This window comes from Rhinopithecus bieti, unplaced genomic scaffold (assembly GCF_001698545.2).
Source record: "Rhinopithecus bieti isolate Rb0 unplaced genomic scaffold, ASM169854v2 scaffold_2654, whole genome shotgun sequence".
In the NCBI taxonomy this organism is placed as follows: Eukaryota; Metazoa; Chordata; class Mammalia; order Primates; family Cercopithecidae; genus Rhinopithecus; species Rhinopithecus bieti.
This window is the reverse complement of record NW_016804048.1, coordinates 1219878-1244802: the sequence shown is the minus strand read 5'-3', so window position 1 is coordinate 1244802 and position 24925 is coordinate 1219878. Positions and strand designations below refer to the sequence as shown.

Sequence of the window (24925 nt, the reverse complement as noted above, 5' to 3'; positions counted from 1 at the left end):
AGCTCAGGGCTTCAGAGAGGAAGAGAGAAGGCCTGAAGCTGTCCTCAGCACTGTCAGGACAGGGTTCCTAGGCACCAGCTGGAGAGCTTGTTAACATGCACAGCGTTGGGTCTCAGCCCCCCCCCGATTTCCTCGGTCTGCGGTGGACTGGAGATCCACCAGCCATGGCCAACATGGATATAAAACGGAAATACTGTTTGAAATCGGAGCCAAGCTTGTTTCTCTCAGAACGTTAATTTCTAGAGATGTTTATAGATCTCAGAAAAAAGTGTGTCACAGCCTTAAATGTGATAGTAGTAGATGTCCTAATTCCTTTTAGAAGATTTATGTTATATAATATTTATATATTTAATATGTATACTATAATAAAATCATTTGTTTTAGCATTGTAAAGCCTTAAAAGTATTGCAATTAAAAACTCTCTTTATGTAATCCCAGCGCTTTGGGAGGCCGAGGCAGGTGGATCACCTGAGGTCAGGAGTTTGAGACCAGCCTGACCAACATGGTGAAACCCCATCTCTACTAAAAATACAAAAAAATTAGCTGGACGTGGTGGTGGGCACCTGTAGTCCTAGCTACTTGGGAGGCTGAGGCAAGAGGATGGCGTGAACTCAGGAGGTGGAGCTTGTAGTGAGCCAAGATCACACCACTGTACTCCAGCCTGGGCGACAGAGTGAGACTCTGTCTAAAAATTAAAAGAGGTCTCTCTTTAGCTTATCTGCCCAAACCTGCTTGCCATGGAACCCTTTGCTAGGAGTACCAATTCTGTGGCATACAGTGTGGGAAAGTGCTACTCTAGACCAGTGGTTTTCAAGCTTTATGGTGTATCAGAATCACCTGCTGGGTCCCATCCCAAAATTTCTGATTCATGGGTTTCTGTCCTGCAAGGTCTGGGAATCTGCATTTCTTATAAGCCCCCTGGTGATGCTGGTGGTCTGGAGACCACACTTCAAGAACCACTGCCCTAGACCCCTCTGTAAACCCTGGCTCAGCTGAGGGTCCTGGGAGGCCTCCCAGAGTGGGAGGGTGGAGACTGAGAGCAGTGGGCAGCAGGAGCTAAGAGAAAGGGTTTCCAGGAAACACAGCCTTGAGGGGGCTTGACTTTAAGGTAAGAAAACCCTATGTGAGGATGGGCTCTGCCAAGATCCCAGAGTTAGAGTCAGAGATACTATAAAACAGGGCGTTCCAAATAGGGGACAGCGACCCTCTGTGACAGGCATCAGTGGGTTGCCCCCAACATCCAGGCCTGGAAAAGGCAGATCTGCAGAGTGTCTGTGCCTAAGAAGCCAAGTCTTATGAAGGGCATGAGGTAGACTACTGAAGAATAAACCGGAGCCTGGAAGTCTACGTGCAGAAGAAACGCCATCTCGCAGGACTGGCAACACCTAGACCAAGTCTGTCCAACCTGCGGCCTGCACACAGTCCAGGATGGCTTTGAACGTGGCCCAACACAAATCCACAAACTTTCTTAAAATATTATGAGATTTTGTTTTGATTTTTATTTTTCAGTTCATCAGCAATTGTTAGTGTATTTTATGGGTGGCCCAAGACAGTTCTTCTTCCAGTGTGGTCCAGGGAAGCCTGAACAACCCTGACCCTCCTCCCCTTTGCCCCCAGACTCTGGGCTTCCAGTCCCTAGGGTAAGAAGCAGCAAGCTAGAGCTACCTGCCCTAGCACAGTACACCCCTCTGAGGGGGCTGACTTCATCTTCCAGCCCCGACGATAAGACACAGGGGTGCAGGAGAGTAGAGAGAGGGTGGACGTAGGGCCATCCTGGCCAAAGGCAGACAATAAAGCTGTACATTTGCTTTCTTAGGCGATAGGAGAGGTCCCAATGCCCAGCAGAGCCCTTGTTTGTCTTGCTGCTGCCCGACATTTCACATAAGAATGTTCTTTTTTTCTGCAAACCTCTGGTCCCTATCTAAAGGCAGGCAGATGGTGCTAGAAGAGCTAACCCTTTGTGTGATTATCCTCAACAGGAGCCACAGCTTATATCACAGCCTGGTGAGTAAACACAGGTTGAAGAGAGGTGTGGTGAGTACCTAAGGGCGACACTGGGCAGGGGGGCTGGCGCGAAGATGGGCAAGGAGGGAAGAAGGTGAAGGCGGTGGGCAAAAGAGTGGGGTGAGGCCCAGGCTGGAAGCCTCCTCCTGCCACCCCTACTGTGTCCCCTCCCACTGCGATCCTCTTTCTTCCCTCCATGGGCCCTCCAGGCCAGGCAGGTGGCTGCTGAGGACAGACGACTCAGGTTAGAAAAAGCTCTCTTGACATTTGGAGAACAGAGCAGGATCTGGCTCCTCGAGTGGAGCCGCTTGTTCTCAGGAAAATCATTTTAAAGCTTGGGCTAGTGCCAGCAGGAGCCATTTATAGCCCAAAGGGCTTAGGTTCGCTTTGGCTGCCTGGTGCAGAGAGCGCTGGCTTCCCTCTGCCCTCTGCAGGCTGCCTCCTTGCTTTAGATGTCCAGCACCTTCACTCTCCTTCCTTAAAGCTTCTTTTTCCTCTCCTCCACCACCTCTTTCCTATTCTCTTGGAGGTTCCAGATCCAGATCCACCTCTGGACCTAGATTCCCCTAGGTGAGCCTAAACAAATTCCTTTCCTTCTGTGGGCCTCAGTCTCTCCATCTGCACCCTGACGCCTATTGTCTGCTCTCTTTAAACTCTGTCACCTTGCAGAGGTGCCTGCCTGTGCCTACCTCCACAGAAGCGCTCTCCTCTGTCTAGTTATTGCCTGTTGACTGTCTTTCTGCCCTCGAGACTGGGCTTCCTGCCTGGGCCAGCTGTGTTACCCTTTTCTGAGCACAGGGCCTGGCTCCTGGCAGTAGCTCAGTTAAGCTTGGTTGGGCTGAACTGAGCTAACCATGGCATCAGTTTCAAGAGCACAGGTTTTGGCATAAAACAGATACTGGCTGACATCTTGGCTGTGCTGCTTGCTATCTCTGGGCCCTGGCAAATGACTGGACGTTGTGAGCTTTAGTTTCCTTATTTGTAAATGTCAGTTACTACGAGGATTTCATGAGATGGTGTCTATCTGTGAAGTGCTTGGAGCAGTGCCTGGGGTGCAGTGGGCCCTCAGTCAATGTTAGGTCTCATCACCATCATCACCATCTGCCATCTACCTGCATTTTCAAGGGATGTGGGTTAGGTCAAACATGCTCCCCCGAATCCCCACCCCTGCTTGTGGAAATCCGACCCACCCTTCAAGGACCAGCTCACAAGCTCACGTGCCCCTTCGTCAGGAAGCCAGGTTCCTCCTGTCTCCAGCTCTGCTGCTTCCACAACCTTCCATCTCTGCATTTAGTGGGGCCAGGGCCTGTTCACCCTAGTAGTGTGGGTAGACTAAGACGATCACACTTTATTTATTAGGGAGAAAAACTGCTGAAGCTGCCCTGGGTAAGACCAGTCTGGAGGTAGAACACTGTGTTGGGGGAGTCCTGATCAGCTGCTGGTGTGGAGGGTGGAAGGCAAATCACAAGTATTGACAATGGAGGGTGATTCTCAGCATATCAGGGAGGCAGACGACATCAGGAGACCTCCAGCAAGTAGCAGGGCCCTGGGCCTGGGCCCTTGGGTGGAGGTGGGGAAACAGCAAGGAAGGGCGCTTTCTCTGCCCTGGGGCCCAAGAACCGGGCAGGACAAGGTTGGAGGCAATGGTACAGAAACAGGTACCAGAACCGACTCCAGGGCAGAGCAGGCAGGGCCAGACCTCCAGGGTGATGTGGGCACAGTCACCTTGGAGGTGACTGGGGGCACTGGAATGTCCAGTGGGGAGGGACTTGGGCACAGGGAGCAAATTGGAGCTGAGATAGCCACAGCCATGGGCAGACCAAGGCGCTGACGTTGAGAGTCCAGCTGCCCATCCGAGCGTGATTCCAAATCCTTTTGCTGACTTCTCAGCCTATGTGTACAAGATTGGAGTTTGCAAGTTACCTTCCCTCAGAGACTCTGCTTGCCCAGTGTGGCTTAGGGAGGAGTTGAGCCGTCTGACTTTACGGAAGAGACCACTGTCATCTCCCAAGACCCATCCCCTGTGCTCCTCAAGTCTCAAGAGCCTTCAGGTGCAGCTGAACAATCATCTGTATCTCTCAGAGATGCATCTGGATTCCTATAAGGGTTCCAATTTGCCCGCATGGGATCCATAGAATGCTCATATGTCTCTTGTTTCTTTCACAGGGCTGGCACAGTGCCTCGCTGTTGTAGAAGTCAGTAGGCAGTTGTAGAATTTAAAAGCATCACCCATGTAGCTGAATGTTCAGGGATCACAGGCCACGGCTGCTTCCCACCCACTCCCAGCCTTCAGGGAGATGGCATGCCTGTCAGTCAATGGGCAGAGTGCCAGGCTGTGGACCAGGGTCTGGGCCAGTCATTTATTTGTCCCCATGACCTGTGGCTGTTGAAAAGAATGCCCCCAAATCCATGCATCCTTTTGCCTCCTGCATGGCACACGGCAGACACTTCATAAGTTGGCTGTTGGGGAAAGTCTCAGGGAGCCCCATGGAAAAGGGAACCTTGAATGACAGCTTATGGGTACTGGAGACCCCTGTGACCTTGACCGTGCACAATGCCCAAGCCAGCTAGGACTTTTTGCTCTCCTTAATATATTTAAATGGAGTCAATACTGAGGTCAGCTTTACACACAGAGCCTTCTTCAGCTCTGCACAGTGGTAAGGTGATCTGCACAGCTTCTTGAGCAGTGTCCTCCCCGGTGGCTGAAGTTCGGAGGGCCCCAGCCAGGCTGGATGGAGGTTGACTTTGTTCCAGAGCCCTTGCTTGGACACTGGAGTGCAATGCTCGGGCCACACATCCTCGGAGGAAGGGCAGCCTGGAAGTGGCGGAACAATTTGTCACGATCATATTTTTGTGTTATCAAACACTCTTCCCATAATGCCTTTAGTGGCTGCATAGTATTCCATCGTGTGGCTACACCACAGTTTAGTGTTTCACTTTGTGGAACATTTAAGTTGACTCCGACATTTTGTCACTGAGGACAGCACTGTCATGAACTTCTTAACAGGTACATCGTTATGATTATCCATGATTGTCTCCTTACGATAAAGTCCAGGAAACTTGAATTGCTGGGTGAATGGGTTTGTGCTCTTTAACACTTTAAGTACATTTTACCACACTGCCTTTCTAAAAGTCTTGACCTATTTTCATTCCTGCTAGAAACGTGTGAAAGAATCAGTTTCTCTGCAGCTCTTACATATGCAGAGCTTTGGTAGTTCTGGTGGGAGAAGAGCTTATCTGGTATTTAAGAGCTGTAAGTTTTTAATTTTAATTTGTATTTACCTGATTTCGAGTGAGGTGAAACATTGTTCCTGCACATTAACTTGCCATTTGTATTTCACATGTACTTGCCTCATGTGAACAGACTCTCAGATCCTTTCCCCAATATTACATTGTGGGTGTTCATCTATTTTTGTATTGGCTTGTAAGAGCTCTCTACGTATGAAGGGCATTAACCTTTGTCTGCCATATATGTTAAAATGTACTTCTCGGTTTATCATTTGCCTTTTAATTTTGTTTATGATATTTATTGTCTGGAACTGCATTAATGTCTTCTTGCTAGACATCTTTTCTTATATGACTCAATGACATTTCAAACTCTGCATATCCAAATTGAAATTCATTATTTCCCCCCACCCCAACCTGCTCTGCCTGCTGACTGGCTTATTTTTGTTAATGTCACCACCATTTCCCTAGTCACCCAGGCTTGAAATGTTGAAGTCATCTTTGATTCCAGCTCCTCTCTCTTCCCCTACATTTTGTCAGTTGCCAAAGCCTGTAAAGTCTATTTCTGCACTTTCTCTGTCAGGCAGCCCCTCGGACACCCCAGTAGTTCAGGCTCTCGTTATTTCTTGACTGGACTTTGAAAATAGCCTCCAAAGTTTCTCCTCCGTTCCCTTATTTTCCTTGGCCCGTCCTGTGTGCTGCTACCACATTTATCTTCCTAAAGAAGAGCCCAAACACAGAAGTCGCTGGTTCCCTGGTTACAAACTGGCAATAGCTCCCCGTTGTGTTTTGTATTTAATTACAACCTCTTAGCCTGGCCATAATTTCCTTTCAACTGAATCTCTCACTATCTCAGCCAAGCTGCTCCCAAACAAGCTCACTGCTCTCCCGCCTCTGTTGCTGAAGCCGTCCCTTCCTCCACCTGCCAAAAGCTGTTCAAAAAGCTCCCACCTCACCCTACCTCCTGCCATCCGAGGGCTTCCTGACTCTGCATTAAAGTGAATTCTCTTTCCTGTGAACCTCCAGAACAATTTGCTTGAACTTCTCTGGTAGAACAAACCTTATTCCAGCATCTATCAGCGATAATAAGGGTCGTAGAATCTAGAAAACAGGGTCCTAGGAGGGCAGTTCCCATACGCCTGTTTCTTCCACGGGACCTGCACGGTGCCTTGCTGTTACAGACTCTCAGTAGGCAGTTGTGGAATTAAAAGCATCACCCCATGTGGCTGAATGTTCAGGGATCACAGGCCACGGCTGCTTCCCACCCACTCCCAGCCTCCTGGGAGTCTTAGCCTGTGGAGTCTCAGGAAGCACATGGAAAAGGGAGCCTTGGAACCAGAGTGGAGTGACAGCTAAGGGGTGCGGGAGGCCTCTGTGACCTTGACCGTGCACAATGCCCAGACCAGCTAGGACTTTTTCCTCTCCTTAACATATTTAAATGGAGTCAATATTGGGGTCAGCTTCACGCACAGAGCCTTCGTCGGCTTTAGAGGTGATTCTGCAGCCTGCACAGGAGTGTGCAATTGACACAGTCTATTTTTAGCCTCTCAGAGACCGTGACCAACATCCCAAGCTGAGGGTGGGCACACCTGCTGCATTCTAATGAGGCAGCCCCACTCGCCTCTGCCAGCCCGCCCGGGATCTCACCGACCTGAAATCTGATGTTGCTAAACTGGAAAGTGTGTTTATTTCCCAAGGCGGGTAGCCTAGATACACTGGGAAAGTGGGACCATCCTACTCCCCCCAGCTCACCCCCCTGCAGCCCTGGACACAGGACAGTCTGGGGGCTGTGCTGAATGATTCCACGGAGGGGATGAAATCACTTGACTTTCTTGATCTCGCTGTGTCCTAGGATCCCCCTGTTTCCCTTGCTAGAAAGGAGACAGTAAGTCTGAGCTGACCCAGCTCACAGACAAGAAAATCGAGACATAGAATAAGGACATGATTTATGTAATAATAATAAGCAGTTACTACGTTCCAGCCTGTTCTAAAGTCTTTCCATATATTAACTCCTCCAAACTTGTGGACACATTTTCCAGGTAGGTTTTATTATGATTTGCATTCTCTAGAGGAGGAAAAGCTGAGGCACAGTGATGACAAATGGTTGCCCAAGGCCACACAGCCAACAAGTGCTGGGTTTCAGAGTCAGGCAGTGGCTCCACGGTTTGTACTTTCAGCCACTTTGCTATCTGCCTCCTAGTACCTATTTTCAATGTTACTAGAGCCAGGATAGGACCCAGGAGCCCAGATTCCCAGTCCTAGAGGACTGACTACTAGATAATACTCCTTTTTTGATCTTTCTAATTCTGCGTAGCTTTGAGGCCTTCACTGTGTCTTGCACATCTGGCTCTTCTGCACTGCAGGCAGAGGAGGTCTCCTGGCATAACTGCTTCTGTTGCAGCGTTTGAGCTTCTGGGCTCCAGTTGCTGTCTCTGGGCTCCAGAAGCTCTGTGGATCCCCATCTCCTTCTCCCTGCTCCCCCTAGCCTGTGGAGGACCAGGGAGCCGACAGTGATGGGCAGCAGCAGTGGGTGTCGAGCTGGGCTGGGCCTCAGGATTGGGGCACCCAGAAATAGCAATCATTGGTCATGTGGAGGCCATCGGTGTGGGTATCCACAGTGCTGAATTCAGGGTAGAACTGTGAATCAGAAACTAGGGGGCAAGACAACAGGTAGGAGACATCAGAACCTAAGACATCTGCATTTTGGGAGCCATCTCCTCTTGTAGCTTGATGCTGCCTGCTGAGTGAGGAGAAGCCCATGGGTTCACATTCCTGAGGATGCAGGTGGGACTTCATTTCCTCTAACAAACTCTTACTGTATGCCTGGCTCTTTTCTAAGCACTTTGAAATACAAACTTGTCTAATCCTCAGGACAACTCTAGGAGGCAGGGACTATTTTATTCCCATTTTAGAGACAAGGAAACTGAGGCACTGAGCAGTGCATAAGTTTGCCCAAAGTTGTATAGCTAGGAAATGGCAGAGCTGGGATTCAGCTCTGGGATCTACACTCTCAGGCACCATGCTGTGCTACGCATTTCCCTTTATTGAATGTTTCCTATTTGTCTCCAAAGGAAAGTACTATTTTCCCCATTTCACAGATACAGAAACTGAGGCCTGCGTTTGCTCAGGTCAAGTAGCTCATAAGAGCTGAAAGTGGGTGAAATCTGGATCTGCGTGGCTCCTCAGTGGCCTGCCAGCTCTGGGCAGATCACAGCCATGAGCCCAGCAGCCGGGAGCTGGAAGGGCTCACCTGCCTGTCTTTCAGGAAAGGCTGCTGTGGCTGCTTGAGGCCGGGCTCAGGGAGGGGGAAGGAAAGAGGACCACAAGCCCCAAGGGCAGGACCTCATTGTCTCTCCTAACACCAGACCCCCTTCTCTTCCCCTCAGGTGAACAGCCCCCCCTCCCAGCCCCCTCAGCCCGTCGTCCCTGCTAAGCCAGTGCAATGCGTCCATCATGTGTCCACTCAACCCAGTTGCCCGGGACGGGGCAAGATGTCCAAGCTGCTGAACCCGGAGGAGATGACCTCGAGAGATTATTACTTCGACTCCTATGCCCACTTTGGGATCCACGAGGTAAAGTGTCCCGAGTGGGTGGCTAATGGGGCGAGTTTGACTTTGCTGTTTCGTTGTTTTCAGAGGCAGCATAGTGCGTTCAACTCCTTACCATGGTAAAGTGAGTGCTCCCAGTGTCCCTGAGTCCTCTGACCCTTTCTCCAATCCAGGGGAGGCCGGGCCAGGCCTGGAGCAGGGGAGCAGGCGAAAGTGTGTGTCTGTATGCTCCACAGCCAGAGACAGCACATGAGGTGCTTACGGTCCGTTTGTTTTACATTCCAGCTCCCGTGTCTCTCCCCAGCCATAAACCCAGCTCATCCAGTGTGGGCTGGATAGTGCTGGTCTTTGGACCAGGAGCTCAAATGCTTGCAGTCAGAGTCCTGAGGCAGCAAGGACCTTTCAGAGGTCATGATGTGCATTCTTTAGACCAATGAGCACCTCCGGAGGAAGAGCTGCAAGAATCTTTCTTGGGATCTTGGCCCAGGTCTGACACCCTGATTGATTGTCTGGAAATTCTTATGTCTAAATGCCTGTCTTATACCATAGCAGGGAAGACTAATGTTGCCTATGGAACAGAACAGAGCCTCCTAAGAAGAGGCATCCTGTCTATAGTGGGGGCCTAATGGTGCCCCTACTGTATATCTTTCATTATAATCTCCAGCACTCTCTCCAGCCACCCCAAATAAATAAGTAGCATTTACTGAGTGCTTGCTAAGTGCCAGGCACAGTTCTAAGCACATTATACATATCATTTCATGTAAACTCTATGAAGAAAATATGTCCCTGATCCTCTTACAGTGTAAAAAAAAACATTGAAAAAGGAATAGAAGTTTGCCTGCCATGCAAATCTGTTTTCAAAACAAGTCTTGAAGATCTTCCTTCCACGTACGCACTGCTGGAATCTCTTCCTGTGTGGACATGATGACCCTGCCATTGCCGGAAGGGTGTGTAGTAATAATAGCCAGCTCCTTTGTTTGTTTGTTTTGTTTTAGTGCTTACTACACGCTGGTGTTATTCCAAGCATTTTATGTTATTGGTTCATTTATTCTTCAGGTCAACCCTGTGAGGTTGCTGTTATTGCTTGTCCCCATTCTCCAGATGATTTAGGCCCTTAAGAATCAAATCAACCCTCATTCATCCCTGTTGTTGTTTTTTTTCTTTTCTTTTCTTTCTTTTTTTTTTTTTTTTTTTTGTGAAAGGCCACAGGCTAGTGGATGGTTGAGCTAGCAATCAAACCTTCACCTGTTGTTCCTAACCATCATGCCACACAGCCTTTAAAACAAATTTCCTTTCTTTCCATCTGGAAACTGTAAAAATTAAATTGCCATATTTGTTCCTGCTGGTTTTTCTGCAGCCCCACATGGAGGTAGAGGGTGGAAGGAGGCCCCTCAGTTACTTCTAGACTCAGGGGCTCAGCCTCATTTAATCCAGGGAGGCTCAAGATTTGGGTCCCTGAGAACTGCTCACTATGTAAAACCCTTAAGCCTGGGCCTGCACGGGAGGAGGACTGGGGCCTGTGTTCAGTCCAGAAGGTCCTGGCCTAGGAGGGCCTGGGCAGCTGAGCCTGCAGCTCTTGGGAGATAAAATGCCATCTCAGGGCCTGTGGGTGAACTCTTATACCTTCCTTGACCCTGCTTTCCACTGGGGTAGGGATTCCCGGAGCCCTGTCCTTGGCCTGTGAGAGGCTCTGGGGGGCAAAAGAGAGTCTGTGAACGCCCCTTCCTCAAGACCTTGTCCCTATGTGACAAGGTCTTGTTCTCCATGTGACAAGTTCTAACAAACCTGTGGCTCTGGGTACCCATTTCAGGACAGATTCTGGGGACAAGAGAGCAGTTGAGGGACCCCAAAATGCCTCCTCTTGGGCCCGCCCAAAACTCCCCCATTAGAAACCAAACAACCATGAGGTGCACCTCAAGCCAGGTCTGCAAGCTCCCCTCCCCACTTGGAGCCTCCATGATCGGCTTCTTGGACACCTCCCTCTGAGTTGCTAGGTTCCTGCTGAGCCACACCTTTGGCACTTAGAGTGTGCTCCACTAGGCTATTACTGATCTCGATAATTCCTCTGGGACTTGGCGTCCCCAGCCTGTTACCTACAGCTTGGCACATTGTCTGGATAGCAAAGGCTTGTTGACATGTGTGCTAATCCAGCCAGTTCAGGCGATGCCCGGTCAGCACTATGACCCAGCACCCAGGGGAGAGGGCACCAAGTTTCACCGGATAAATACTAGGCCAGGCCCCTCAATGGTGTGTTCTGATGGAAGAGTCGAGCCTGTGCACACATGTATATAAACATAGAGCGAGTTGAGCAGGGGACTTAGAGTAAAAGATCTGTGAGTCGCAGATCACACTCCTGTCCTGGGAGAGTGCTTAGCAGCCTTCTCTTCAGGAAATACTGCAGGACATGTAGCTTAAATCCCTCCTGCCGCTGCTATAGACCATCTCATAGGTCTTTTAATGCAGGAACAGCTAGGCAACCTTCCTTCCCCGCCGAGGTCTCCTTTTAACCTGTTTTCGGTTTCCCACATCATCTGCATGAAGGGAGGTGGGGGGCACGTGGAAGAACTTTGAACACTGTTCTTTGCAGAGAGAAGGCCTGCCCAGTTCTTGTTATCAAGCACCAGGGATCTCTGTTCCATGCCAGACGGATGGTGGTGATGCCCTTGCCTCCTTGGTCTGGGCAAGACCCATATTTCTCCGTCCATCTGGAGCCACGCTGGTCATTTGGCAGTCTTCTCCCCATCATTAACAAGACGCTCACACAGTGGGGAGCAGCACCACTGGCCTGCTGATTAATAGCCATCAGTGAGTGTTGAGGAAACACGGTGCGGATGGATTGGGTTTGATTAGTCTGTAAATACAAACAAGAAGTGCTGAGTACAGGGGACTGTTGGGGCTGGAGAGACAGCAGGGGGTGACTCTGGACATTTCTGTTCTCATCCCATGGCTCCATTCATGGCTCCAACATGTTCCCAGCCTCCAGAGGGCAGGGGCCAGCGAGAGGAAGACCCTGGCCTTCCAATTTAGGCCTCTCTGAGAAGAATGGAATCTTGAACAGGAGGTGAAGTGGAAGATGTGTGCTTTCTGAGGCCACCACCTAGAGAGGAGGTGGTAGGCTCCATGACCCCCCAGATCCCAGTTCTGAAATCTCAGCCTCTCTAACAGTCGGCGCTGCGCTTGGTGCCTCAGCCACGAGAAGAACTTGCCAATGCGGCTGTCCCTGCAGCACCCTGAGCTCTGGGTGCCAGTCCCACTCCCTGCCAGCTCCCTTCCTTTGATGCTCTTGCTGCAGGTTCTGTTGAAACAGACTCTTCCGGGCCTCATTTCCCAACAATTCGTCAAGGGGCCATCGTGTATTCAATAGGCAGGAAAGCTGGGACACACAGGAATCCACAGCTAGAGGCTGGGAACTGTCTGCAACAGGGTGGCATGTTCATGTCTGAAGTGTCTTGGGAGTTCTTTGGGTTATTCTCCCAGGAAGGGGAGAGAGGACCTCTTCTTTTGGCAAGTCAGGTAGGGGAAGCCTTGCTAAGTCACAACTTCTGTTCTCCCAGAACTTGTACCTTCTAACCTAACTCCTGGGGTCTGGGACATTTTCAGGAAAGGAGAATTGGCCAAAAAAGCGGCCTTCCCATTAGCAAACATAGGCTCTGTTAGGTTTTGAAGGGAAGGCAAGGGTTAAAGAAACACACACCCACAGAAAGAGTGCAGTTCGACAGCAAGTACAGGTTTTGTGTGCAGCCTAAAATCTACAGAACTGGGGAACCGGCCTAATGTCAGAGCTCCCCGCTGCTTACAGGCTGGGGGTACTTACAGGTACGGGTGGGAGGGGTCTGGGCAGTATGGCTCTCTGCCTGGCAGGATATTAAAGTGTTCCTGTGATGAGGCGGTCCGGGCCCTTGTTCTGGCAGAATGTCGTCGTAGTGTTCCTTGGACCTTTGTCCAGCAAGATATGATAGAGATGTTTCTTTAGTTGGGCCTTTGTCTGCTTTGCAGTCAAGTGGTTAGGCAGGATGTCTCTTGTGGCCCGAACCCCCGTGACATGTTTCACTTTGACCAAGGTCTGCAAAATAGCTGGGAGCTTACAAAATGGTGCAGTTTGGACGAACAGGTACTCAGCCAATCTACTTCCATCCACTAAAGGCAGTTCAGACTTTTAATTGTGGTTGTGATTGAAACATCTCTGCAGCCTTTGTCGTTATTTTGCCTCCATTCCCTGCTCACTTCAGCTATTTCCTTGCATGGATGAAGAAAAGGGTTGTAGTTATCACAAAGAGCCAGAACTAGCATTTTTGTGAAACTTACTACATTTGTGTAATCATCATAACAAGCCCTAGGAAGCAGGTGATGTTATTACCAGTTTCCAGATGAGGGAACTGAGGCACAGACAGCTGAAAGCTGGTCTGGGTAGAGAGCTCACAAACAGTGGAGGTGTGATCTGAATGCAGGAATCTGGGACTTGAATGCTCTAGAGTCTGTGTGTTTAACCACTGTGCTGCATGGTTTTCTGGCTTACTGAGCACCTGTTATGTGCCATGCCCCATGCCTGGTTCTGGATATACCGTCTGTCTTGTTGTCTTTGGTCCAAGATCTCCTAAAGGGAAAGGCTTCAGCTCACCTTCAAAGTATTTAAAGCCAGAATTGAACTCAATCCAGCCAAACCCTCACCTTATTCAACTTCTAATAAGATCAAAGATATCAGCCCTGGGGCAGCACAGGAAGTGATGGCTGGGCTTCAGAATGGTTCTTGCCTCCTTTTCACCTTCCGTGTCTCACCTAATCTCCTCTGTGACGCCCTAACTGGAAACATAAGAGAAAGCGAATTTGGGAAATGTGGCAACACCTGGCTAAGGTGACACGTTACAAACCCTCCCAACGTGGTACACAGAAACGCCAGAAAACATGAAGCCAAACCTACAGAGCTACAGGAAGAAAAAGGCAAATCCCCAGTCATAGTTAAATATTTTTAATGCTTCTCTCTTGGTAAGTGATCACACAAATGCACACACACACACAAAACCAGTAAGAACGTAGAAAATTTGAATAATGCAATCAAACAACATGAGCTAATTGACATTTTTAGAACATTTCATCCCCAAACTACAGAAGACATGTTCTTTTCAAGTGCACGTGGGAACATTCACTAGATAGATGCTCTGCTGGGTCACAAAACAAAGATTAAATCATGCAGAGTATGTTTTTTGATCACAATGATTTGAATTAGAAACTGAAAACAATCAACTATCCAGAAAATCTCCAAATAACTGGAAAGTAGGCAGCACTCTGCTAAATAGCCCATGGGTCAGAGAAGAGGTCACAGAAGGAAAGAGAAACTATCCCAAACGAAATGATAGTGAAAATACAACATATTAAAATTTGGGGGCGGAAATTCAAGCAATATTTAGAGGGAAAATTATAGCTTCAAATGCTTATGGGAAAAAAAGGCATAAAATCAATGATCAAAGCTTCTACCTTATGAAGCTAGAGAAAGAACAAATCAAACTCAAGTAAGTTGAAGAAAGGAAATAATTAAGGTGAAAGCAGAAGTCAATGAAATAGAAACCAAACAGTGGAGAAAACCAACAAAGCCAAAAGTTGCCTTTTGAAAAGGCTAATTAAATTGATAATATCTAGCCAGACTAATCAAGAAAAAAAGAGAAAACACAAATTATAATACCATAAATGGAAGCAAGGACCTCATGACGATCATGCTGATACTCAACAGGCAATGGGAGAATATTATGACAATGTCATGCGGATAAATTTGACATTTTACATAAAATGGATACATGCCTTGAAAAAATACCTTGTCAAAACCGACATAAAATGCATTGAAAACTAAAATAGCCCTTTACTAATTAGGGAAATTGAATTCATATAAAACTTCCTATAAGAGAACTCCAGGCATATATGGTTTTACTGGTGAATTATAGTGAACATTTAAAGAAGAAATATACTTAACACAAACTTTTGCAGAAATTATACGAGCAGAGAACACTTCCTAACTTATGTGATGAGCTCAGTATAACATTGATTATGAAAGAAAAGGTAAGACAAAGTTACAGATCAATGTTTCTCATAATTATGAATATGCAACAAAATATTAGCAAAAAATAACCCAGCAATATTTTAAAAGGATAATACATCATGACAAACTGTTCATTTAACATTAAAAACTGATCTGTGAAGTTCACCCCGTTAACAAAATAAAGGAGAAAAGTCATATACCATCTAAATAAATGAAAAAGCATGTGACAAAATTAAATACCAATTCATGATAAAATCTCTCACCAAGTTAAAAATAGAAGGGAACTTCTTCAGTCTGATAAAAGACATTTATAGAAAGTCTAAATTATACTTAATGGATATATTATTGGAACAAAGGAAGGATGTCTGTCCTCTGTAATCCTATTCAACATTTTACTGGCAGTCTTTGCCAGGGCAATAAAGCAAGAGGAAAGAACCAAAAAATAAAAGGCATACAGATAGGAAAAAAGAAGTGAAATTGTCTTTATTCACAAGTGACAAGATTTTTACATAGGAAAATAAAGAAATCTCAAAAAAAAAAAAAAAACCCTACTGGAATTAATATGTGAAGGGAGCAAGGCTGCAAAATACAAGGTCATGTATACACCAACCCACTGCAAAACAAAAATGTTTAAACACCATATACAGTATCACAAAATAAAGTAGTTGAATGGGGCCAGGCATGGTGGCTCACACCTGTAATTCCAGCATTTTGGGAGGCCAAGGTGGGCAGATTGCCTGAGCCCAGGAGTTCAAGACCGGCCTGAGCAACATGGTAAAACACCATCTCTACCCCAAAATACAAAATTAGTCAGTCTCATAACCCGGTCTCAAAATAAATAAAAGATAAAATTTTTTGAAAACTAAATAAATCAGTTGAATGGAAATGTAAGACCTTTATACCGAAATCTATACAACATTCCAGAGATAAATGAAAGATCTACATAAATGGAGAGCTGCAAAGTGTTCTCGGATTATAAAACTCAAAATTGCTGAGATGTCAGTTCTCCCCAAATTGATCTATAGATTTAATGCAATTCTGATAGATGCCAGGAGGCTATTCTGTATGAATTAATAAGTTGATTCTAAAATTTATACGGAAATGCAAAGCGCCTACAAAAACAAAAAATAATCTTGTTAAAGAACTACATTGGCAGATTCTCGCTATTTTATTTCAAAGTTAATAAAAAGGTGCAGCAGTCAAGTCAGTGTTGACTTTGTATATCAACGGAATAGATCAGAGAGACCACACATGTGGAGTCAATTAATTTTTGGTAAAGGTGACAAGGTAATCAATGGAGGAACTGGTGCTTGGACCATTTATTTGCAAGAAAAAATGAGCTCACACCCCTAACTTACAGTATACACAAAAATTAATTTGACGTGTAAAAGCCACAGCCATAAAGCCTCTGGCAAGAAACAAAGGAGAGTGTCTTTGTGACTTGGGTAGACAAAGATCAGATAGGGCACAGAAAGCACCAATCATAAATGAAAAAATGGAAAAACTGGTCTTTATCAAAATTAAAAACCCTTTAAAAAAAAGAAAATGAAAAGGCAAATCTCAGATTGGGAGAAGACATTCACAATATATATGCAGTATGTCTGATGAAGCACTGGCCTCCAGAATGTATAAACTCCTGCAATTCAGTAAGAACAAGACAAACAGCTCAAGACAAAAATGAACAGAGGACTTGAGTAGGCACTTCACAAAAGATGATATATATGAATAGCCAATAAGCACATGAAAAAAATTATCTACTTCAATAATCATCAGGGAAATGCAATTAAAACTGCACTGAGACATCAGTTTGCATCCACTGGAATGGCTAAATTAAAAGATGGATAACGCTAAGTTGGCTGGCTGTGAAGCACCTTGAACTCTCTCACATTGTTGGTTGGAGTGTAAAATGGTACAACTAGTTTGGAAAACTTTTTGGCAATTTCTTACGAAGTTAAACGTGTACCTACCCTAAGACCCAGCAAACTTACTTCTAGGTGTCTACTCAAGGGAAATGAAAACATATCCTTTGCTATTATGAATAAATAGCAAAAAAACTGGAAGCAATCCTGATATCCCACAAACAAGTGAATGGAAAAATACATTGTGGTATGGTCATACAATGGAATACCATACAACAACAATAACAAAAGAACAAACCTCGGATCTGTGTAATAGCATACATGAATCTCAAAAACTTTGTTGCACAATTTATATAAAGTTCTAAAGTAGGCAGAAGGAAGCTTTGGTGATAGAAATCAGATCATTTGTCATCTTGGGAGAAGCTGAAGATTGACTACAAAAGGGCACGAAGGACTTTCTGGGGTTAGAGAAATGTTCTAGACTTTGGTTATGGTGGTGCTTACACAGGTGTACATTTGTCAAAGCCCTTTTACTGATCCAGAAGCTTAAAACCTGGGCTTCTTGTTGTGTGCAAATTATACTTTAGTAGTGTTGATTTCTAAAAAAAAATCACCCCAATACTTTCCATGATGAATTAGTTAAAAGTGTTTGCTGATACGTTGAATGGCCAAAGATCCCTACCTCACTACCATACACAGAATTAGCATCTTCTCCTTGGGTCAGAGTCCATTGTAACAAGTAACCTTGTTTCTCTCTCACTAAAAATCCCTTATGCTGGACAGAGAAACACATTTTCTAGTCTAAAAAAAAAAAAAAAAAAAGCAAACAAAACAAAATATACACTCACAAAAACCTCTTTGAATGACTTGTTCAATGACAATTCTCTCACCATGGCAGAAAGTTCTGCTTCGGGTTTAACTTAAATCTCTTATGCTGTGTTGTACTGATCTTTCCTTTGGTCCTTTAGTAAATTGGAGCTTTCCCGGGTCTGGACCTGAGTTTCTCTTCTAATGGTGCATAGCTATCTTTCTGAGTAGAGTTTTAAGGCAAGGGAAGTTTGGAATGATGCTGGTAGCACCTGGCCCAGCTGCCCCACTGCTGTCCTCTGTGGCTCTGCCTGATGATATTATTGGGTCTCCTGAAGGGTCACCAGAGGAGGTCCAGGGGCCCATAGCCATGGTGTACTCCCAGGTGTCTTGAATTCACTGATGTTTCTTTTCCCTCCACCACAGGAAATGCTGAAGGACGAGGTGCGGACGCTCACTTACCGGAACTCCATGTACCACAACAAGCACGTGTTCAAGGACAAAGTGGTACTGGATGTGGGGAGTGGTACTGGGATCCTTTCCATGTTCGCTGCCAAGGCAGGGGCCAAGAAGGTGTTTGGGGTGAGCACGCCACTTCCTCCCACACACTGGCTTCCACAGAGCCAGCCCCTCACCCTCTGCCTCCACCTGCCCTCCTAGAAATACAAAATTTGGTCCATCTCTTTTGGTGGGGTCACACCTTCGAGGAGTAGAAGAAATCAGGTGTGACTCTCAGGAAGGAGGGCAGGCTGCCTGTCCCCTGCACATGGCTCCTGGATCCTTGCGACCACTGACATTTGAGGAGGCATTGTGGCTTTCCTGAGGCCATTCCAATGTCATCATGACCTTTCAGTGCTTACCCCCAAGGTCAGCTTCAGAGGCAGTGCAGGTGGTTATGCGGGGGAGCTCTGGTTTGAATCTCTGCATTTCCATTCACTAGGCGTGTGACCTTGGACTATTCACTTCCCTGTACCTCACTTTTTCTCCATCTATAAAATGAGCATAATAGCAGTCCCTTGCCCATAGGGTGCTTGTGAGGATTAAACCAGTTTAATACACATGTGAACTGCTTAAAACAGTGCCCAGCATATGACAAATGCTGAGCGTTTATTATTATAGTTGAGATGGGGCCCTAGAGATAATGGGAAAATCTCCTTCTTGCTTTCTTTAAAAGGCAAATCGGTCAGTCAACTTAAATTCTGTTGCTTTGGCTGTGGCAGCATTTCCAGGCTAGATGTGGAAGCTGACCCTCTGGGAAGCCTCCTACCTATCCCCCGGCTCTCCCAAGGCAGCTTTGCACAGCCTGATGACAGAGGGCCTGGGAGAGTCCAGAGCTGGAAAGAAACTAAAAAAGAAGAGCTGCGAGATGCTGGCTGACATTTGAAAAATGCAGTGGGCCCAGGGCTGGAGCACAAGCATTCATCTTGGTCAAATGAAAGGCAAACCACAAGGAGACTCCCAGCCTGCATGTGAGCTGGTCCATTTGCAGAGGCCGCAGCGACCTGAGCAGCATTCAGTGGGTCTTTGCTCCCATGCATTTGGTTGAGCCATCCCATAGCCAGCCCTGGGGACTCCCCCACCCACTGATTCCCAGGTTGACTAGATCCCCGCTGGCTACCTGCTGCCTCCAGGAGTCTGCTCCTAAGTCGCCCAGCAAGGCAGCACTCCTCCTACAAGCCTGACTTGGAAAACCCTTGAGCCACGACTGCCGAGGGTCTTCTGGAAGCTTGGGCTGCCCTCAAGCTGCCTCCGGTGCAACTTTGACCAGGAAAAGCTGTGAGGTTCTCAGCCGAGGCACTTGCTGAAGGCAGGGGCCGGATGCCGGGCAGGTCGTGTCATCAACACTGGTATAACTGCTGGTTCTCCAGGATGGAGACCTCGGGCAAGGGTCTTAGTGAGGTCACAGGGCATCAGAGCTGGACTTGAGGCCTCTGGTGACCCCCACGTGCTTTCTTTCCCAGCAGGGAGGCCCCGTCTCAGCACCGGCCTTGGTGGGGGACAGGGCTGAGCATGGTGTCCCTGGCGCCTGAGTCATCCGGGGGCTCCAGCCAAGGAGCTGTCAGAAGGAGGCTCCCACTTGGCGCCTTCCAGCTGCGGTGACTTGGCGCGATCTGTCTGCCTCCCGCCCTTTTCTCTAACAGCTCTTTTATAAATGGCTCCACCACATTTAGCTGAGCTCCTTTCCGGATGGCTCATTTCACAGTTTCTCCTGTTCCAGACCCCCTTCCACCCACTGCTGTCCTCCAGTGGGGAGATGAGATGGTGGGAGAGAGAGACAGAGAGAGAGGGAGGGAGGAAGACCATCGTCCTAGAGTGGAGACGGGCACAGAGAAAGAGACAGATGTGACAAGAGCAATGGACAGGAGAGCGAGAGAGAGAAAGGTGCAGAGAAAAGCTAGAGAAATGGGAGAGGGGCCTGGAAAAGCAGAAAGAAGACAAAGTAGAAAGCACAAAAGAAAAGAATCGGCAGAGGCAGGTGGATCACCTGAGGTCAGGAGTTCAAGACCAGCCTGGCCAACATGGCGAAACCCCGTCTCTACTAAAAATACAAAAATTAACCGGGCATGGTGGCGGGCGCCTGTAATTCCACTTGGGAGACTGAGGCTGGAGAATCGCTTGAACCCAGGAGGCGGAGGTTGCAGTGAGTCCAGATCGCGCCATTGCACTCCAGCCTGGGCAGCAAAGCGAGACTTTGCCTCAAAAAAAAAAAAAAAAAAAAAAAAAAAAAGAATCAGGAAAGTGAAGAGAGGTGGTAAAGACAGAAGAGGGAAGAAATGGAAGAAGAGAAGATGGAAGAAAGGAAAACAAGGCGGGAAGGACTCCGCCCCGCACTCTGAGTGCTGAGCAAGCTTCGGCTGAGTTCACCCTCACACACTCGCGTGCATCGGGGGCTTCGGCGTCTCTCGGGAGGACACTGAGGCACAGTTAGGAAGGGCAGAGGCCAGGAGTAGATCCGGGCTGCCGGCTCCAGGTCTCATGCTCCTCATCACTCAACGCGGTCACCTCTTGCAAATCAGATGATGACATGGCCAGAGGGGGAGAAGAAGAGGAGGGAATCACACCCCCACAGACAGTGCGGCCTGAAGGCCAGGGACCTGGCAGCCCAGGAAAGGGGTGGTTCCCCTGGGTCCTGCAGCCTGGCCGGAGTCGGCCACCTTGGATGCAGCTCTAACCAAGTGACCCCTTCTGACCCTGTAGGTGCCCTCACCCTTCCTCAAGGCGTGGCCAGAGGCGTCAGAAACTCCCTCAGTGCCCCTTTGCGAGTACTTCTCAAGGGAATGGTCCCTGCCCGAGGCCCGGGGGTAGTCTGAGGGGCCCCCAGGTGTGGAGGTGAGTAGAGCCCAGGACCTTAGCACAGGCCAGCCTCTGTAAGAGGGCCAGCCCCGGAGGTGAGGACGGCTCTCAGCAGCTGCCCCTCCGTGTCCAGAACCCCTGGCAGTGTGCCTGAGATGCTCACCCTGGGCTGGAGCTTGGCTTCCAACCATTCCCACGAGGGCCTGCTCTCAGGGAAGGTCCACTCATCTCTCAAGTACCTTGGCCTTTTGCTTAGGAGGTCTGGAGAGCCTGGAAAGACGTCTGGATTAAAAGGAATAATTTCTTTCAAAGATGAAGCGGCTAGAGCTAATGCAGGGGGTGGGAGGGGAAGAGAAAGATCTTAAACCAGCCCTGAGGTCCTCACCTGGCTTTTTCCAGGTGGTCCCGTCCTGGCACGCGGCTCGTTTACCCTGGAAGGGCTGGGCTGCGGTGGGGAGGATCATGTCGAGGGAGGCTCGCCACTCTGGCTTGGATCTGCCTACCTAGGGCCCCCATAGAGGGAGGACGTGCTGCCTCCTGCCATTCTCTGCTGGCCAGGAGCATGAGGTCTGCCAGCCCCTTCTGAGTCTCCAGCACAGAGATGAATCTCTCCATCACAGGTGGCGGCTGGATCTCAGTCTTTTCGCAGAGGCAGCCCAATTTCATGGAAAGCCGCTGGCCTTGAGGTGGGAGGGCTGGGTTTCGGTTTTCTGCCACAAAGTTGTGATGCAGCCATGGGCAAGTCACCACCCCTCTCTGGGCCTCAGTGTCTCTATCCTTTGCATCGGTGTTGCCGTGATTTTTTTTGACGCCTCGCTCCTTTGTTCTGTGCCCTTTCCAGATCGAATGCTCCAGTATTTCTGACTATTCAGAGAAGATCATTAAGGCCAACCACCTGGACAACAGTAAGACCTACCTCTGAGTATTTCCTCCTGGGTGGAGGGGATGGGAAGCTCACACTTGCTTGTTGGGATGGCATAGTGGGAGGCGCACAGAGCACTTGGACTTGGGGAGGTGGTGCACCCAACTGAGGCCCCTGCCAGCAGGATTGCGGCCATGGGTGCTGATGTTCCCACCCCCACCAGGGAAGCTAAAGATCGCAGCTGTCTCCTCTCAGTTTTTGGCAAGTCCTGCTTGTGGCTAAATCCTGAGATGCCATGCTCTTTGCTTGTCCCCAGCTGTGGGCAACCTATTGCGTTCTGCAAAATGGCCACATTCCTCCTCCACCTCCTCTTCCTCCTCTTCCCTCTCCATGAGCCCCAGCCCAATCTTTCCCTGCCATCTGCCCGGGGGCATCCTGGCAGACCCCAGGATGTGGTCCTCCACTGCCCACAAGCCCTGTTACTGCCGGGCTTTTTTTGAGAATGAGGCTGCTCTTGGGAGTGGACCCTTCTTCAGTTGGAGTCTGATTATGCAGAGGGGTGTCCCTTCGCTTCCTCCCCTCCCACCTTTCCCATGGACAGTGACATTTCCCAGCCCCTCCTCTCTGGAGCCCATCTTGGAAACAGACCCACAAGGGTCCCTGATCAGGAGACGTCCTTGGAGCTTGCATCTGACAGCAGGATTAGAAGCAGTCCCTGGCCCTGTGCTCAGTGCTGGGGAGAACATCAGAAAGGCAGACAGGGTACCAGCTCTTGTGGGCATCCTGTCCTACTGCGCTGGGGCTGCAGTGAGGCCGGGAGAGGAACTGGTAGACAGAAAGTTGCAATACAGAGAGACAGCTGGAGCCAGACAGGGCTGGCAGGAGCAGTGGGACAGAGGCTGCCTGCAGCAGAGGGCTGCAAAGGGTCAGCTCCAAAAGACAGAGCTCACTGCAGAGTTCCGAAAGGTGGGAAGGCTGGAGCTGGGAGGGAAGGACGTTCCCTTGAGGGGTCTGGGGCAGGGGAAAAAGAGGCCAGTTTGAGAAGGAATCTGATTTCAGTGTCCTTCCTGAGGGAGCCTGGGTAGGGAGGTCTGGCAGGTGGGCTTTGTCAAGTCCGAGGCACTGAGGAGTCAGCTCAGCCTCCCCTGTCTGTGCTGTGCGACCCTCTGCTCTTTGGCTGCAGCCCTTGCCATGCTCCCTGCTGATCTGCCAGAATTCCTCTGCCCTCCTAGAGGGTGCCTGCTGCCCTGTCACCCCTCTGGGTCTGACCTGAGTCCCCAGGCCCAGGTGGTACCTGCCTGCACACACTACTACAAACCTGTGTCCATGTGGCTTCAGCCCTGCCACCTGTCCTGTCTGGTGCTTGACCCACTTGCTACAGATTCTTTGCAAAGGCAGGAGCCTTACTGACTCAACAAACTTCTCTGCAAACCACCATGAATCAGGTTGTGGGGACAGAGCAGGGAACCAGACAGGTAAAGTCCCTGACCTCATGGAATTCACATTCCATTTAGGGGCAGGGGTTACAGATAATAAATAAAGAAGCAGACACTCAAAGAAAAATATCAGGTGGTGATAAGTGCTTTGCAGATCACAAAGTCAGCTGACAGGATCGAGAGAGACCCCATGGCTGCGTTAGGTTAGCTGCTCTCTGAGCAGGTCACAGCGAAGCTCAGATCTGAATGACAGGCAGGAGCCAGGCTGACAAAGGTGAGGGGAAGAGAATCTCCGACAGAAGTTACAGCCAGTACAAAGGCCTCTGGGATGGACTGAGCTTGGCATGCCCCAGAAACACAAAGAAGATCATGCCATGTGGCCAGAGCATGGAAACACAGGGATCAGAGAGGGGGGAGGGGACTAGATCACACAGGATTTGTAACCAGGAAAACAAGGTTAGATTTTATGCTCCAGGTGCTGCAGTCTGTTGGAGGATTTCAAGCAAGGGAGGTGGCTTCTCTATGGAGGATGGATTGGAATACGTTGCAAGCAGGAAGAGTGTGAGCAGACACACGGGAAGAAGCTATTGCAGTGCTCCAGTGAGAGGGGCTGCAGCAGGGACTGGAGCGGCAGTGGAGATGAAGAGAAGTGACCCCTGTGGGATATGCTTGGAGATGGAGGCACAGGACCTGAAGATGAATTGAATGTGGGGATGAGAAAAAAGAGAGAAGCAAGGATTGTTTTTGACTTGGGCAACTGAGTGGATGGTGGGTGGATGGAGGCAAAGTACTCATAGGGGTGGCAGGAGTGAGAAGGAAATCAAGAGCTCCTTTTTGCCTGCGTTAGGTTTGAGATGCCCGTCGGACATCCAGGTAAATGCATTGAGTCAGACTTGGATATGTGAGTCTAGAATTTCAGGAAAAGCCAGACCAGGAGACCTCCACTTGGGCGTCATCAACCTATAGGTAGTATTTGAAGCCACAGGATGCAGTCACTTAGGGATGGTGTGTAGCTAGAAGAAAGAAATGGGTCAAAGATGGGGGTCTAGGGCACCACAATGCAACATTCAGAGGTCAAGCAGGGGAGAAGGGCAGCAAAGAGGCAGAGAAGATGCAGTTGGTGAGGTTGAAGAGCATTCAGGAGAGAGAAGGACTATGAAGCCCAGGGAGGGGGCAAGCTCAGCTATAGGGAATGTGGAGGGATCAGCTCTGGTAAGAACAGAGAAGTGACCACCATTGACTCTGGCCACATGGAGGTTACCGGTGTTCTTAACAAGCACAGGCTCAATGTGGGGCTGGGAGAGAAATCTATTTAGAGTAGGTTCAGGAGGGACTGTGAGGCAAGGACCAGAAACGATGGGAATAGAAAAATGCAACAGTAGCCATAAAGGAAGGTGGCATCAAGGGAAGAAGTTTTTTTTTTTTTTTTTTTTTTTTAAGAATAGGAGATATGAAAATGTGTATGTGATTCACTGGTGTGGTAGAGGGACAGAGAAAAATTGCAGATGCAGGAAAAAGTAAATTCAGCAGCAAAGGTGTGTGTGTCGGGGGTGGGCTCCAGAGCACAGGTGGAGGGGTGGCCGTTGCCCTGCCTAGGTGGATGGGGGTCTTTGCTGGCACAGGTGGAGGGGTGGTCTTTGCCTTGCAGAGGTGGAGTGGCGGCCTTTGCCTTGAGGTAGGGACAGTTTAGCCGTAGAAGTGGGGAAAAGTGGGGAGTGTGGGTCCAGATGGAGGTGCCAGTGGTGGGAAGCCTCAGTTTTTCTGCTTTCATTTGCTCAGTGAAGAATGAGGCAGTTGCATATCAAAAAGACAGAAGGTGAAGGGAAGTGAGTCCTGGAATGGGAGGGAAGAAGGGAGGGCAG

At 48.7% G+C, this 24925-nt stretch overlaps 1 protein-coding gene across 3 annotated transcripts in view; it reads left to right on the top strand.

Annotated features, from left to right (window-relative positions):
* Positions 1-24925, top strand: part of PRMT8 (protein arginine methyltransferase 8) — a 97257-nt gene that overhangs the window by 33949 nt on the left and 38383 nt on the right. For all 3 annotated transcript variants that reach the window (XM_017862829.1, XM_017862847.1, XM_017862837.1), the window contains exons 2-4: positions 8616-8801; positions 17898-18053; positions 21607-21670. In XM_017862829.1, coding sequence (XP_017718318.1) covers positions 8616-8801; positions 17898-18053; positions 21607-21670 — 406 coding nt within the window. The remainder of the gene's footprint in view (positions 1-8615; positions 8802-17897; positions 18054-21606; positions 21671-24925) is intronic.